Source organism: Trichosurus vulpecula, chromosome 5 (assembly GCF_011100635.1).
Source record: "Trichosurus vulpecula isolate mTriVul1 chromosome 5, mTriVul1.pri, whole genome shotgun sequence".
In the NCBI taxonomy this organism is placed as follows: domain Eukaryota; kingdom Metazoa; phylum Chordata; class Mammalia; order Diprotodontia; family Phalangeridae; genus Trichosurus; species Trichosurus vulpecula.
This window is the reverse complement of record NC_050577.1, coordinates 199,096,453-199,112,885: the sequence shown is the minus strand read 5'-3', so window position 1 is coordinate 199,112,885 and position 16,433 is coordinate 199,096,453. Positions and strand designations below refer to the sequence as shown.

Sequence of the window (16,433 nt, the reverse complement as noted above, 5' to 3'; positions counted from 1 at the left end):
ATTGTTGTATTGCTGAGAATTGCTAAGTCATTCACAGTTCTTCCTTGAACAATATTGTTGTTACTGTGTACAAAGTTCTCCCAGTTCTGTTCACTTCACCGTGCATCAGTTCATGTAAGTCTTTAAAGGTTTTTCTGAAAATGTCCTGGTTGTCATTTCTTATAGCACAATAATATTCCTTTACAATCATACACTGCAGCTTGTTTAACCATTCCCCAATTGATGGTCATAGGATCTTCTTTTAATGGAGTTACTAAGTGAGTTGATGATTGATTTACCATTGGGAGAGCACATTATAAAGTGTGTTTCAGTTTGCTGGAAAATGCTAATGACACAAAGGAATCTTAAGAATTGGTAGGATGAAATTGAGAGACCTTGCTTCGGATGACCTACATTTTAAAAATGAAGTAGGAAGTGAAGCTAAATAAACTCAGTGGTGGATCTTAGGAGAGGGACAAGTTTAAGTAGTGACTGAATAACTGAGTAAGGAGCAAGAATAGTACCTACTCTGTGTAGGACCCCAAGTTAATCCTAATGGAGAGTGAAAAATAAAACATTATAAGTGTCTTAAGACACTTATAAGATGCTATGAATCTTAATCCATTAAGGGATAGGTAATGTTCACAAAAGCCTAGAATACTAGCCAATAATGTGAAAATGCAATGAGTGATATGAAATACTATGTTAGTTCATAGAAGGGATAAGTGATTTCTTACTGGAGGTGTCAGGGAAAGCTTCATAGAAGAAACATCTTTTGAGCTGGGTTCTGAATGATGAGTGGGACAGGATGATCTGATGCAAGAGCATTCTAGAAGAAAGGAATTATGGCAGGAGTGAAAATGCCTTGGAATCAAATGTTGCCTTCTGCAGGAGATCCTCTTTTAAAATACATACCTCAATGTGGTGATTCAGGAAAGCCCTTAAAGTCATTAATTTGAAAGTTTGATCCTCCAGATTTTGAAGGTATTTGGTATTGTGGGGAGTTAGGGAAGCATGATATAGTTCAGTTCAACAAGACACCATTTTCCACACAAGATAGAACATGTACACAGTATAAGTAGATAAAGTAATTTTAAAAAGTAATTTCAAGAGAAAGAGACATTGCTATTCTAGGTTGATCAGGAAAGGCCTGAGCTTTGAAGTAAACTAGGAATTTCAGGAGGCAATTTTAGTTGAGACGGATGGTAAGGAGGCAGACCTTATAAAACAAGGCCCTGTTGAGGCAGGATCCTGAGATGCTATCCCCTGGTTGAACAATAAGGGATTAGACTTTCTGTGAGTAGGAGAAATTTCATTCCACAGTACAGGGGAGAAATTTTATTCCATGTCATACCAAAAGAAAGTTTGATCTATCCTTTGAAATCTGTCCCATCTGTGCCCCTACGCATAGCTGGCACTCGACCCTTGACTCACTCACAAGCCTTGGGACAATGTGAGTGGTGTGGGAAGAGAGAAGGCCAGTGGAGACATTGAGAAAGACATGCCCAGGGAGAAGGGCATCAGGACAACTGTACCTGAGGGTACAAGTCCATAGCCAAGTGAGGACTGATAAATGATAACAAAGTACCAGAAGAGTATGCATTCCCCACCAATCACCCCATCCTAGTTATAGCTCTGTTTCTGTAGTTTGTGGCAAGCAAAAGAATGGTGGAAATGTTAGAAAGAAAAAGAAAGAAAACAGACACTTGCAAGCTAGGCCATATTTGAACTTAGGAAGAAGAGTCTTCTTAATTCCAAGCCCAGTGCTCAATCTACTTCACTATCTGGCTACCCAGTTTTTTAGGCTTTCTCTTATTTATTCATCATTTTTCTAGTGTCAGAATATATTTATATATTATATATATATATATAATATGTAATCCAGGGCAAGTCTGGATTAATAATGTCAAAATAAGTAGTTATATTAGTAATCTTTAAAAAGTTTTGTACTGCCACTAAATAGCAACACTCATAGCCACAGTTTCCTGTTATGTTTGAAATATATATGTAGATATGTAGGTATATATATATACACATACACACACACACACACACACATATATTTGAAATCAATGTCACGTTCATCCTCTTACCCTTTTCTCCTCAAAGTTAAATCTATTCAATTGCTTGCATTTTTCCTTACTGACCCTATCCTTAACCCACACTGAATTGTTATCTTCTATATATGGGTTTGATTTTGGGGAAAATAAGTGTTTGTGTAGAAGTATGTATAATGCGGTGATCTCTTAAAGTGAGGGGCCCTAGACTGTAGAAAACTCTGACCTCATTATGGCAAATATTCTCTCAGCCTACAGGTCAATTTGGGTGTCCCACTGAGAGAAAAATACAGTGAGATCAATTCCCCAAAGGATTCAGTTTTGCTCTTGCTAGGATCATTCTGGTACTAGTTAAGTGACAGACTTTTAGCTTATCAGGAGAGGATGGGTTGTATATATGGTATGTAATATAGCTACTGGTTATTCACAGTCCTACAAAACTCTGAAAAGCTAGTTTGGAATTAAAAATGATGTGGGAAAAAAAAGAATGATGCAAGAATTCAAGTTTATTTTATGCCAGCAATTCCCAGCCTGTGGGAGGGCAATGGAGTTATTAAATGAGTCAGTATTATGAACAAGCAAACAGACCTTTTGCAGACAGAATAAATATTCTTTCCAAAAAGATACGTATTACTATTTCTAAATATATGTAGCTGTTGTGATTAATAAATTCCGAATTCATTGAAAAGTGTTACTATTCATCCTAGCTTTTTGTCATGTGTTTCCCAATCAACAAATCAACTAGTAATACTACTATTATTATTCACAGGGATTGGTGAAATGCCTGGGCATCAAGAAGTTTTGGACATATGGCTTTAGACACTGTCTAGTTGTGGCTCCAACCCTCCACATCAGGTCATGAAATATTTAATTTTCCCAGGTTTGAAGTTGGACCGTATTAGATCCTCTCCTCAGCTTTTCCCGCTCCAAGATCAATATCCTTGTTCTAAACTCAAATAAGAGTTTTGCCCTACGATAATTTGTGGAGAAATTCATGTCAGAATCTAGGTCATTCTGCTCCTTCAAATGGAAAAAAGTAAGGATGGAAGGAAGGAAGGAAGGAAAGACAGACGAGTGAAAGGAGAGAGAAAGAAATGACAGAGAGAAAGAAATGATGGAGAGAAAGAAAGAGAGAGAGAGAATTGGTTCTTTGGAAAGATACATGTAATGGAATGCCTCTGTCACTCACTAGAGATAAGAAAAAAAAGGAAGAATTCATTCCATCTGTTTCCGCACCAAAAGTTCCTTTTCCTCTGTGTCCAAGGCCAGTATATCTCTGAGTATCCATGGGAGGACTTCCTGAAAGAGGCATAATATATCCAGCCTGTAAATGACTCCTTCGTACTGATGAAGAGCAAAAGAAAAGAAGAATAAAGATAGAGACATTGATCTTGGAACTGTGAAGGTGGTCTGTGCTCTCTGGTGTGGCAGTCTATGCTAAGCACTATAGTCCAGCAAAGGAAGAGACATGCAGGATGAAGATGGATATATCACGTTGAATTTTAAATCAAGGACATCAGCCATGACTTCAGGACTTGCAGGTAGGAATTCAAATATCCTTGGTTGTTCCAAAAGCCAGCAGGTTGAGATCATTCTAATTCCAGCAGTTATTGAGGAATGCCCCCCCCCTTTAAAAGAAAAAGTGTCATCCATATACTTTTATGGATGTGCCTATATTTTTATATGCCTATGGAGAGCTGGCCTCAAAGACAAGAACTGAGCCAATTCTCATTTCTTACATGTCCAGGTTGTATGAGAATTAAAGAGGTAACCATTTAGTACTCTAGGCATCTGACATAAATTGTGAAGAAAGTACCCACTTGCTTTGGTAAAAGGAATTTTCTCACCCGGGAGTCCCCTACACCGATGAAATCACAGCCCCATCTCTAGATTTACAACAAGGTGTATATTTGTATTGTCTGTGTGTGTTTAGTAGAAATGGTACGGTATAATGGATAAAGGGCTGGACTTGGAATGAGGAAGACCTGAGGTCCTGTCTCAGACATTAGACTAGCTCTGTGATGCTGTGAAAATCACTTAACTTTTCTAAACCTTAATTTCCTCATCTGTAAAATGGGGATAATATAAGCAACTACCTTACAGGGTATTGAGAGAATCAAATCAGATTATATATAATATATATATATATATACACTATATATATGTGTGTGTGTGTATCTAGATTTATATATGTAGATATATTTATATGTGTATCTAGATTTATATATATAGATATATCTAGATTTATCTATCTAGACATATCAAGATTTATCTATCTATATCTATATATGTATGTGTATGTATGTATACACACATACACATATATGTGTATGTATATAGTGGTACATATACACACACACACACACATATATATGTTGCTTTGCAAAATTTAAGGCATTAGGCAATTGTGATCTATTTTTCGCCCAGCCAAATAATGTGCCAGAGTCCGGAGGTTATGTAGTGTCCAGACATGGGGAACAGATTTATTTGAAAAAGAGACAGCTGAAAAGATAAGGGAAGACAGTGAGACCATTGAGAGAGGTGATCACAGGATCAAAGAATTAGAGCCGGAAGGTATCTTTGAAGTCATGTGACCATGTGTATATTATTTGTCTGAGAAGCATATTATTTAGTGAAGAATGCAAAGTATTTGAGAGCAGGGACTATTTTGTTTCTAACCCCTCATTTTATAGATGAAATTGAAATGCCAGGAAATTAAATGATTGTCTAAGATCTCATTGGTAGTAAATTGCAGAGCCAAAATCTGAACTCGTGTTTGGTTCCAAAACCAACTCTTGTTGCACCTCACAACATTGATAGCTGTCTCCTCTGTCTATCCACCCAGAAAATATCTATGATTGCCTTGTAATGGACTGATAAGTTCCACTCTACCCAACCTAAAATCAACTTTGAAGATATCTTATTATTAAGGGAAAATGAAGCCTACTTACCAGTGAGACGAATGTGCAGTAATGATCAGAGATTCTTTCTGGGGAGCCATTCCCTTCACACTCAGCTTAGCTTTAGTGACATCCCTATTAGGACCCAGAACAGGAGAAAATGAAAAAAAGCTCTAGGTAGCTAAAGATGTAGGATAGCTCCCCCTTCCTTTTGTTGATCCAATAATCAGCAGTTTTAGCCCATGTCATAGATGCAACGTATAGGAAAGGTATAGACAGACAACAGGGAAACAGCATATCTTGGAAATGGGTGTGGAAACGCTGATAAACAAGAGGCAAGCTTGGTCTCTGGAGCTGCCTCTATTTCTGGTCAGCTCCTGGGAAGGTAAGGAGGAGCCCCTAGGCTGTGTTTCCAGGAGGTGCATGCTATTCTCTGACTCTCCTCTCCTGCTGGTTGCCCATAGTTGAACCCAGTGTTTCTCCTGTGTGGCGTACAATGGCTGTAACGCTGCTGTTCCTGTGCCTAGGGTTGACAGCTGGTCTGGTGACTCTAGGAATAATGTGTAAGTGTCAACTGGCCCCCAAGACTGGGATGGGGAAAGAGCCCCAATTTATAATTCACCTGATTATATATCCTTATAACATCCATTTACACCCCATTCTTGGGACCTTCCCTCTGAAGAACCTCTCACCATACTTAGGCCCTTTTAGAGATGCAAGATCCCAAACACTGAAAAAAAAAATGAAAACAGAGGGTTTTTCAGCCCTAATTTACATGTAGTAGTATGATTCCAGAGACCTAGTGGGGAAACCATCACTCCTTCTTGCTCCAGTTTAACTTTTTGTTCTTGCTGTTCAGTCACATCCAACTCTCTGTGATGCCATTTTGGGGTTTTCTCAGCAGATATTGGAGTGGTTTGCCATTTTCTTCTCCAACTAATTTTACAAATGAGGAACAAAGAAAGCAAACAGGGTTAAGTGACTTACCCTGGGTCACACAGCTGCTAAGCATCTGAGGCCATATTTGAACTTAGGAAGAAGAGTCTTCTTAATTCCAAGCCCAGTGCTCAATCTACTTCACTATCTGGCTACCCAGTTTTTTAGGCTTTCTCTTATTTATTCATCATTTTTCTAGTGTCAGAATATATTTATATATTATATATATATATATATAATATGTAATATACAGTTAAAGAACTAGTGAGTTCTCTATCACTGGAGGCCTTCAAGTGGAAACCAGATGACTGTTCATTGGTGGCTTTAGGTGGGGGGTTTCTGGAAGAATGGATTGGACTGGATAACCTTTGAGTTGCTTTTTAACTCTGAGATTTCATTATTTGGTGTGTTGCCAAAATTCTGGTCTGTTGAGTAAGCACTCATGAGTTAATTTGTTAGTTAGTTAGCTAGATTTTCTCATCTACCTCCCTTACTCTGGTTAGTGGCCTGCCACCATGGAAACACAGAGCATTTCCTTTAATGTGCTGTAAATTCTTCTTTGACAGCAGACCCAGTTTTACTTTTGTCTTTGTCCTCAGCCCCGAGCACAGTGCTCATCACAGGCCAGGTGCCATACAAATGTTTGTTGATTGATTGGTCTGTTTTGTAGAGGTCATTTGATTCTTCACCTTTCCTTCTGGGTCTCTTTCATAGCATCTCACAAGGGGAAGGAACTTCAGAAGCCAACTGAAGTCAGCTAAGTAGTACAGAGAATAGAACACTGGGCCTAAAACCAGGAAGACTTGCTTTCAAATTTGACCTCAGTAACTGATAAAGTCATTTAACCTCTGTTTGACTTAGTTTCTTCATCTGTAAAAATGCGGATAATAATAGCACCCACCTCCTGGGGTTCTTGTGAGGATCAAATGTGATAACATTCCTAAAGCACTTTGCAAACTTAGCTATAGTTACTGTTTTAACTCAAGACTGATTGAGAATCCCTCTACAAGGTCATCCGCCTTGGTTCGACAGCTTTTAGTGAGACAGAACCTAATAACTTCCAAGGCAGGCCATTCTGCTTTTGTGCAAGTCTGTCAACTAGATTATCCGATCATTTGAGTAACCTTTCTATGTACCAGACTTCCTCTCTTCATCCTTTTACAGAACACCCTACCCTATATGTGTGTTATAAATTATCCTGAGAGCAACAACTATTGAATTCATAAAAAGGCCTTTGATGTGTTATAAACTAACATTATTCAATTTCTTTCACTTCCCCCATCCCCAGCTCCCCCAGTCTTCAAACAAGATTACCTTCATACTCAGAATGGAAATCTCTCAGAGATTCTCCAGAAAGTAGCAAAAAACTTCTGTCAAGAGCTTATTCAAAAGCCTATGGGTAAGTGTATCAGGGGACTCATTATTCTTTTTTGAGTCCATCTCCTCTGGCTCTGCCAGAGTTTCTTTGCTGTCTTGAGATCTGAGAGGGGAGACTCCAGTACTGAGAGAGTGGGAAATCATTGCTGGACTGAAGAGGTACCTTTGCTCTGTCTTGTACTATAGGTCACAAATACAACCCCTGTGACACCAACTGGAGATATCATGGAGACAAATGCTATGGTTTCTTCAAACACAATCTGACATGGGCAGAGAGTAAACAATATTGTGCTGAAAGGAATGCCACTCTTCTGAAGATAACCAGCCAGGATACTTTGGTAAGGAGATTGAACTCCCATCCCACTTCGGAGGGATTCCCATAATAAATACTCTGGGACTCCAAATGGTTAGGTTAGCATGCTGACTCCCCTTGATTCTTCAAAATGTGACCTCTCTAAAAAGTGTAGGATGTTCTTGAGAAAGTGGTAAACAATATCCTCTCACTTTGCCTGGGACCGCTGAAGCTTCTACGGGGAAGTCTTTCTTGGCTTTTAGGGATTGTTCTTTCTCTCCAGTCAAGCAACACAGAAGATGCTTTGAAACTCCCAAATCAGTTAACAGGGGAACAGAGTGGACATTTATCACCTGTATTTCTATAAACTCCTTTGAGTTTCTGTAAAAACCTTCAAGGCCAAAGTTAGGTCAGAGAGACCTACCTGAAAAATGTATGAGTACATATCCATATCCATATCCATATATGCATACATATATGCATACATATACACATACATATACACATACACATATACTACATATACATCTACACATACGCATAAACACACACACACACACACACACACACACACACACACACACATATATATATATATATGTGTATATGTATATATATCTGAGGAATAGAATTATTCCCTGTGACTAAAAGTTATAGAAAAGAAGAATTCAGCCAAATATGAGGAGGTAGGATCCTAAGACAAAGCAGTTTGAAAATGAAATGAGGCCATCTTGGTAGAGAAATAGGTATACAAAAAGAGGGCAAAAATGAACACTTGTTGGGGATGACTTGTCTTACACACAATTTCTACTTCAGTTAAGGATTGGACTCAGTAACCTCTGAGCTCTCTTCCACCTCTGGGATTGATTCTATGACAATAAGGACACTGACAGCAGATTAGTGGAAGTGAAGTAGCAAAGCAGATAGAGCACCAGCCCTGGGGTTAGGAGGATGTGAGTTCAAATCCAGCTTCAGACACTTATTAGCTGTGTGACCCTGAGCAAGTCAGTTAACCCCAATTGCCTCCCCAAAACCCAAAACCAAACAAAAAAGTGGACCGAGTAGTTAGTTCTATGATGAATGGTGAACTGGAGTCATGTTTTTGAGGGATTCTTTTGTTTTGTTTTGTTTTGGAAAGAGAACTTTTATGTCAGAAAAAAAAAAAGGAAGCCCAGCAGGTTGTGAAGGATAGCCCATTGTCACTTATATCTTGATTCTTGTAAGCACCTGTGGGGGGAAGGACAGTAACCTCAGATATCACATACCTACCAAGTAACCTGTGCCATATTTCATTACTATGAGATTTTCCTTTGCTCTTCTGTCCCTTTCTCCTTACCGACATAGTCACCACCCTAGTTCAGGACCTCATCACCTCTTTACTGGATCATTGCAGTGGTCTCTCTAATTCAAGTAGTTCTCCATTCCAATCCATTCTGTACTCAGTTGCCAAAGTGATTTTTCCAAAGCTAGGTGAAACCATCGTATCCTATCACCCAGTTCAAAAAGTATTCAAGCCTCAACCACAAAACATGCCTTTACTCTCATCCTATCTCACATCCATCTTGCTAACTTAATTGCATTTCATGCTTGTATTCCACCTTTGGGGCATAAATTGTGAAATATCTTCTTACCAACAGACTCTGCCAGAGTGATAATAGGAGATCAGTTGTTTAGAGTTCTCAGATAATGGGGTCTTTCTCATTCTAACACCACAAACCTTGGAACCCTAATAGCCTTCTGTGGTCTACTTCATTTGACCACCAGCTCATTTTCCTGTCTTTACTGTAGTGGAATCTTGTGTAACTATCACCACCGTGAGTTACTCTGACTAGTAGGACTTCTATATGTCCTCTTTAGGATTTCCTCAAAGGAAGAACTGTTTATATTCGCTGGATTGGACTGTCCCGTAAAAACTCTGATGGAATCTGGATTTGGGAAGACGGTTCACCCCTCTCTAAGAGTGTGTAAGTCACTAGACATCTATAATTAAGACACAACTAGGATGTTTTGTTCCTTTGGCATGCTTCAGGAATTACAGTCCTCCTAACTATTCTCTCACTTTTTTACTGTCTTCCCTCCACTGCCTGCTACTTTATCTCACCTCTGAGGTGGATAAAACTGGCAAGGCAACGCAATGATAGCCCTGGAAAGCCATTTCTAGTAGAAATACCTCATGATTAGATCTTGGGGTCTGAAAGATTGCCTAACATTCAAGATCCTCAACAAGCTGGCCCCAACCTATGTTATGTCCCTTTGTTCCCCAGCAACAACTTTTTGCTTTAGCCAGGGGTGGTGAACCTGTACCTTCAAGGCCACATGTGACCTTCTAGGTCCTCGAGTGTGGCCCTTTGACTGAATCCGAACTTCACAGAATAAATCCCCTTAATAAAAGGATTTGTTCTGTAAAACTTGGACTCGGTCAAAAGGCCACAACTGAGGACCTAGAGGGCCACATGTGGCCTCGAGGCCACAGGTTCTCCACCCCCACTTCAGTCTATTTGATATGTCGGACCATTCTTTCTCACTCTCTTTTGGCAGATTATTATCTATGTCTTTAAAACAATCAATAGACATTTATTAAGTGCCTACTGTGTGCCAGATACTGTGCTAAGCACTATGGATACAAAAAGAGGCAAAAGATAGTCCTCATTCTCAAAGAGTTCACGATCTAATGGGAGAGACAGCAAGCAAATATATACAAACAAACTACATACAGGATAATTGAGAGAGGGAAGGCACTAGCATAAGGCTTCCTTATAGAAGAGGGGATTTTAGCTGAGACTTAAAGAAAGGCAAGGGAGGCAGTATGTGGAGTTGAAGAAAGAGAGCATTCCAGGCATGGGGGACAGCCAAAGAAAATGCCTGGAGCTGAGAGAAGGAATGTCAGGCAGGATAAATTCAGACAGTGTCACTAGATCAAGAGTACAGATAGGGGAGTAAGGTGTAAGAAGACTGGAAAGATAGGAAGCTATGCTGTTAAGGGCTCAGAATGCTAAACAGAGGGTTCTATATTTGATCCTGGAGAAAACAGGGAGCCACTGGAATTTATTGGGTAGGAGGAGTGCCATGGTCAGACACGCATTTTAAGAAAATCATTTTAGTGGCTGAATGAAGGATGGATTGGAGTGGAAGAAATTTGAGACAGACAGACCCATTAACAGGTTATTTTGATAGTCCAAAAACATGAGGTGATAAGGACTTGTACCAGAGTGGTGGCAGTGTCAGAAGAGAGAAAGGAGTGTTTTCAAGAGACACTGCAAAGGAGAAATACCCAAGCCTTGACAATAGATTGGATATAGGGATAAGAGATATGGATGTTCCAGGATGACTGATAGGTTGTAAACCTTAGGGAATGGAAAGACGGTATTGTCCTCTATAGTAACAGGGGAAATAGGATGGAGGGAGAGTTTAGCAGGAAAGATTAAAAAGTCCTATTTTAGACATGTTGAGTTTAAGATGTCTACTGGGCAACTAGTTTGAAATGTCCAATAGGTAGTTGGAGCTGTGAGACTTGAGGTCAATACAGAGTATGGAGTAGTAGGATAGGTAGATTTGAAAATCATCAGCATAGAGATGGTCATTAAATCCCTGGGATTTAATGGGTCACCAAATGAAATAATGTAGAGGGAGAAAAGAAGTGAGCCCAGGACAGAACTTTTTAATGATGAGGATAGCCAAAAGGATCCCTCCTTGGCCCTTTTTTTTAATCTACATTTTCCCTCTTAGTGATCTCATCAGCTACCATGGGTTAAATTATCATCTTTGTTCAGATGATTGCTAGATCTACCCCTAGTCTTACTTGGGTTCTAGTGCCATGTCACTAAATGCCTTTTGGACATTTGAACTGGATATCTTGTAGGCATCTCAACTCAATCTGTTCCAAAGAGAATTCATCATCTTTTCCCCAAAATCCACCCTTTTGAACTTCACTATTATTATCAAAGACAACACTATCCTTCTAGTCACCCAGGCTTGCAACTTTCTTGTTATCTTTGACTTCTCATTCTCACTTACCCTAGATAGAAAATCATCTGTCAGATCTTGGGGTTTCTACTTCCATGACCTCTGTCACATCTATCCCCTTCTCTCTACCCACTCAGTCATGCCCCCAGCTCAGGACCTCTTCACTTATCAATAGGACTATTATGACACCCTGTTAATGAGTCTCCCTGTCTATAGTCTTGCTTCTATCCAATCCATCTGCAAGAGCAGTTTTCCTAAAGTGTAAATCTGACCATGTCATCCCCTACACACACACACACACACACACACACTCACACACACTCCTTTATGCAGCCTTCCTTCATTACCCAGTCCAATCCATAGTGATCTCTCTCTCCCTTGAACTCTCATAACACCTATTTGACATTTCCTCATTTGTTGTCTTGTATTATTCCTTAAATTTGCACATATCAACTTGCATTTACTTGTCTCTTCCCTCCTTGAGGGAAAGGTCTGTATCTTAAATCTAACACATGGTCATATGATTGGTGATCAAATAAGTATTTACTCTTTGCTTTTTAATTAAGTTGCAGTTCTTGTTAACTTTTACCTACCTTTTCCTTCCACAGGTTTAAGCTTTTAGTTAATGGAGAAGATCAGCATTGTACCTATTTTTTAAAGGGAAAAATTTATACTTCACTCTGTAATGACACACATTACTTAATGTGTGAGCGGAAGACCAACACAGTGAGGATAGACCAACTGATTACTGGAAAGACAGATGCAGAAGAATGATATGTCAGTGACAAGCAGCTTGTCATTGGTGGCAAGTGAGAAAGTCCTCCACAGAAAGAAAAGACTTTGCTCTGTGGCTTTAACATACACACGCACATGCACACGCACACGCACACACACTTTTGGCTAATCACTTTCCTGCACCTATACACACTCTAATTTTGGCCTTCTTCCCCAAGATTGTTCGTTTGTTTGTTTTTTGCAAATGAGCCTTTTTCTCAGCCTGTTACTTTGGTTGTTTCAAAGTTGAGTGTTTCTCACCACTTTCTCAGCCATCATCTTATATAAAGAAATCAAGGCAGGAATTGCTAGTGTCTTATGGATGAAGCGTTTGACCAGACTCAGAACACCTCTAGGAGTATGACATAGTGATTCCTAAGGAAAACAGCTTTGAATGACAACAGAAAGCTGGTCAATGCTGTGCGCAAGGATGACGTCAGAAGAAATCTGATGTTGGAGCAGGAATGTCTGTCTCTTGGCAGAGAAGTGATAGACTAAAAATGAAGAATGAGATACACATTTTCCCACGTTGGCCAATGTGATGACATATTTTGCTTTGTTGGACTTATTTGCTACAAGGGAGGATGTCAGAGTGGGCTTGAAACAATGAGATATAGCAGAGTTTCCCAAGAAAAGAACATTGGCAAACTGAAAAAAATACTCAGAAAAAATTAAAACCAAAAGTGCAGAAAGGGAAAATAGGACAATTTTGTAACTACTGGTCAAATCTAATACACATAGTTATGTTAATGTAATATACAAAGTTATGTAAATGCAATATACATAGCTAGGTGGGGGAGGGGGTGTGCATAGCTAGGTGGTAGCTGGGCCTAGAGTCAACAGATAACATGCTGGGCCTAGAGTCAAAAAGACTCCTCTTTGTGAGTTCAAATTTGGCCTCAAAAACTTACTAGTTGTGTGACCCTGGGCAAGTCACCTAACCTAACCTGTTTGCCCCAATTTCTCATCTGTAAAAAAAGATGAGATGGAGAAAGAAATGGCAAATTACTCCAGTATCTTTGCCAAGAAAACCCCAAACTGGGTCATGAAGACACAACTGAACAACACCTTTTAAAAACAATCTATATGTAACAGTTCATAGTTTCACAGTCTTCTTTATTCTTCTTCTTTGTATAATGGAATATTTCTGTTTGTGGATGATTTTCAAGTGCTTAATAAATAAATGCCGCTCCTATGAAATACCACCTTTTGTGGCAAAGTCTTTGCAGAGGTGGGGAACCTACAGCCTTGAGACCACATGTGGCTCTCTAGGTCCTCAAGTGCAGCCCTTTGACCGAAAACTTCATAGAACAAATTCAACCCTTTAGTCTTTTAAGCCCTTCCTGGGAAGGAACTATTCATTGGTAACTAGGTTCTCTCATAGCAGTAATGTGGAAAGGTCTTATCAGTTCCAGACTGTAATGAGCAAAAGTCTGTGCTGCTCCTGCCTGTGTGTGTCTCATGCCAATATCCCCTGCAGGCTCCATGTTTCAGCACACACCTGAAGCTTATAGTTCTGTTCCTTTTGCCAAGGCCCACAGGACCACTGCTCCTCTATACTAGGGTTGAACACTGTCCCACTCTTCCAGGCTCTGGCCATGATGCTCTCACCAGCTGAGGGCCTATGCTAGGACCTGAATACCGCCAAGCTTTCCTGGGATGCTGAGGCCAAGCAAGCATTCAAACCCCCAGGAATGTCCATCTCAGGACTGTTCTTTACTCACTTGGGCTCAGAAGATACACAAAACAAACTCATTTAGGTGCCCTAGCTGCCACGTGCAAATAGGCACCATTTTAGCTAGAGTGGAAGAGGGAAGCCAGGGCCCTCACCAAGACCCATCCACAGGGGTGCCTCACCCCAGTTCTTACTTAAGATCCCAGTGAGAAAGAGAATTATCATAGTTAACCATTCTGGAGAAAAGGCAAAAGCTGTAGCTCTCTCTCCTTTCAAAATGTCCTCAGCAAATTGACTGCAAATGCGTTTAGCACATATATCCATATCTTCAGTTTGGGAAAGGTCTTTAGGGTTCTGGGAAGACCCAAGCCTGGTCCTTTTAAGAGCTTACCTAGTGCTTGGAACCAAAGAGCCTTAATGGCCTCCTAAATACTAAATATAATGTTCCCAGCAATCACTTAGATTTTGCAAATTTTACAAATTCAATCAACAAAGATTTACATGTATCATTATTAGGCAAGGGTTTTGAATGCACAGAACACATTCACATCTGTCTCTAGCTGTGTCCACAGTTTACTAATCTCCCCAGGTCGGTGGGGACTGCCTGGCAGCACGCAATCAAAGGCAAAAACAACACCAGAAGCACGGTGGTCAAAGGATGCAAGGCTCCCATATCATGGCATCTGATCATTTAGGGCCATTCTTCCTCTGCATAGCTCTTCCCCCTTCAATCATTCTGATCTAATACTGGTGACTAATACCTAGATTTGTTCTGACTCAAGCCACTTTAGTAATTCAGGTTTAGGACTGAAATAAAATAAGCACATCCAAACCATTTAGCAGTTAACAAAAGGAGGGTTTCTAACCACAGCATGGAAAGGATATATAACAAGAATATAGAATTGCTTCAGGTGAGCACAGCTTGTCTGTCTCTGGGTTTGCCATGCTGACTTAGTGGTAAGAAGTTTTTGTTGAACCTGAGAGCCCAGCAGTCTCCTCATACCCTGACTTTAGGACTTGGAACACCAGGAAACTACATTAGTGCTTTGAGCCATTTATGGTTTTGCCTGCATGGGGTAGATGGTGCTTATAAAACACTGGTGCTTAGCACAGTGCCTGGCACATGATAAGAAGTTAATAAATGTTAACGGATTGATTTTTACTGTAATGGTTGTGTTGATGGATGTAATTTATAAATTTATAGGGAAAAAATTTTTAAAGGAAAAGAGAAACTTGAAGTGACGAGTAGAAGAGTCTAGATTTAATTGTAAAGGCAATGAGCAAGCTTACTGAGGAGGGAAATGACATGGTCAAATGGGTGCTTTGGAAAAATTGACAACTGAGTGGGTATACAAATAGAAAACTAGAGATAGCCTCTGACCACAAAGAACTCACATTGCAAAGCGCAATACGTACAAGCAGTTTTAGCTATAAGCCACGTGGGAAGGTTCCATAGTATTTAGGGTGACTCAACAAAGCAGTTGGTAATGTATCTTCTTGAATGTCATGTGGGGATATGTCATTGGGCTTAGGACAGGACTGAACTTTCTGTTTCTATTTCTTTACATAGAAAGAAGAGATGGTCAAAGGTGTCAAAGGTGAAGAGGAAGAAGTTCAATTTGTTTTGCGTGACTATATATATTTGTAATAGGTTTTGTTTATCTTGCCTTCTCAATGGGTGGGGAAGGAGAGGGGAGGGAGAGAATTTGGAACTGAAAATAAAATAAAATTTAACTTAGAACAGGAATAAAAGAAAAAGAAAAAGCAGGTCCCTGATTATCTTAAATGTAGTCATTATCCTAGGTAATAAATATTACCTCTTTTGTTTGTTATCAGTATCAAAAGTAGCCTGGAGTCAGGAAAACTCATCTTCCTAAATTCAAATCCATCTTCAGACACTTAATAGCCCAAGTCACTTAACCCTGTTTGCCTCAGTTCCCCATCCGTAAAATGAGCTGGTACTTCAGTACCTTTGCCAAGAAAACCCCAAATGGGGTCAGGAAGAGTACATGATTGAAATGACTGAAAAACAAAAGTAAGGTACTCATTGTACTTGGTGCTGTTCCAAGTACTTTATGAAAGCTGTTGAAGAGATAAAATTGTTATTCTCTAGGAGCTTATGATTCAAAATACACAATACTGAAATGTGTCTGTGACCTCGCTGAACTGTCTGTGCCTACTTATCCACAGACTCTCTTGTCCAAGTCTTCCCATTACTGGGAATTTGCCCATACTGGACAGCTTCCTCATGTTCTCCTGACCTTGCACAAGTACCAGTGGCACAATCTGGGGATCCAACTGTCATCTTTGGTTCTTGCCACAAGATCAACATATCTTTTCTTCATAGCAAAAATGCTCTGGTGATGCTAATTGTGGGTGACCTGGTACCCTGGACCTTTTTCTCTTCTCCCTCTATTCTATTTCACTTGGCAATCTCATCACCTCCCATGGAGTTCTATGCAGATGATTCTCAATTCTGT

At 39.8% G+C, this 16,433-nt stretch overlaps 1 protein-coding gene across 1 annotated transcript; it reads left to right on the top strand.

The window, feature by feature from the left end:
• Positions 1–3,504: 3,504 nt before the first annotated feature.
• On the top strand, positions 3,505–12,278 carry LOC118851155 (C-type lectin domain family 1 member B-like). Its single transcript, XM_036760678.1, has 6 exons — positions 3,505–3,577; positions 5,401–5,499; positions 7,161–7,271; positions 7,436–7,587; positions 9,399–9,505; positions 12,113–12,278. The coding sequence occupies exons 1-6, from the start codon at positions 3,505–3,507 to the stop codon at positions 12,276–12,278; spliced, it is 708 nt and encodes a 235-aa protein (XP_036616573.1).
• The last annotated feature ends 4,155 nt before the right edge of the window (positions 12,279–16,433 follow it).

Bases quoted from the DNA above. Each gene is read 5' to 3' on its own strand.
- LOC118851155 (XM_036760678.1), top strand. From the start codon at position 3,505: ATGCAGGATGAAGATGGATATATCACGTTGAATTTTAAATCAAGGACA. The intron at 7,272-7,435 runs GTAAGTGTATCA...CTTGTACTATAG, and splicing joins GCTTATTCAAAAGCCTATGG to GTCACAAATACAACCCCTGT. The intron at 7,588-9,398 runs GTAAGGAGATTG...TGTCCTCTTTAG, and splicing joins TAACCAGCCAGGATACTTTG to GATTTCCTCAAAGGAAGAAC.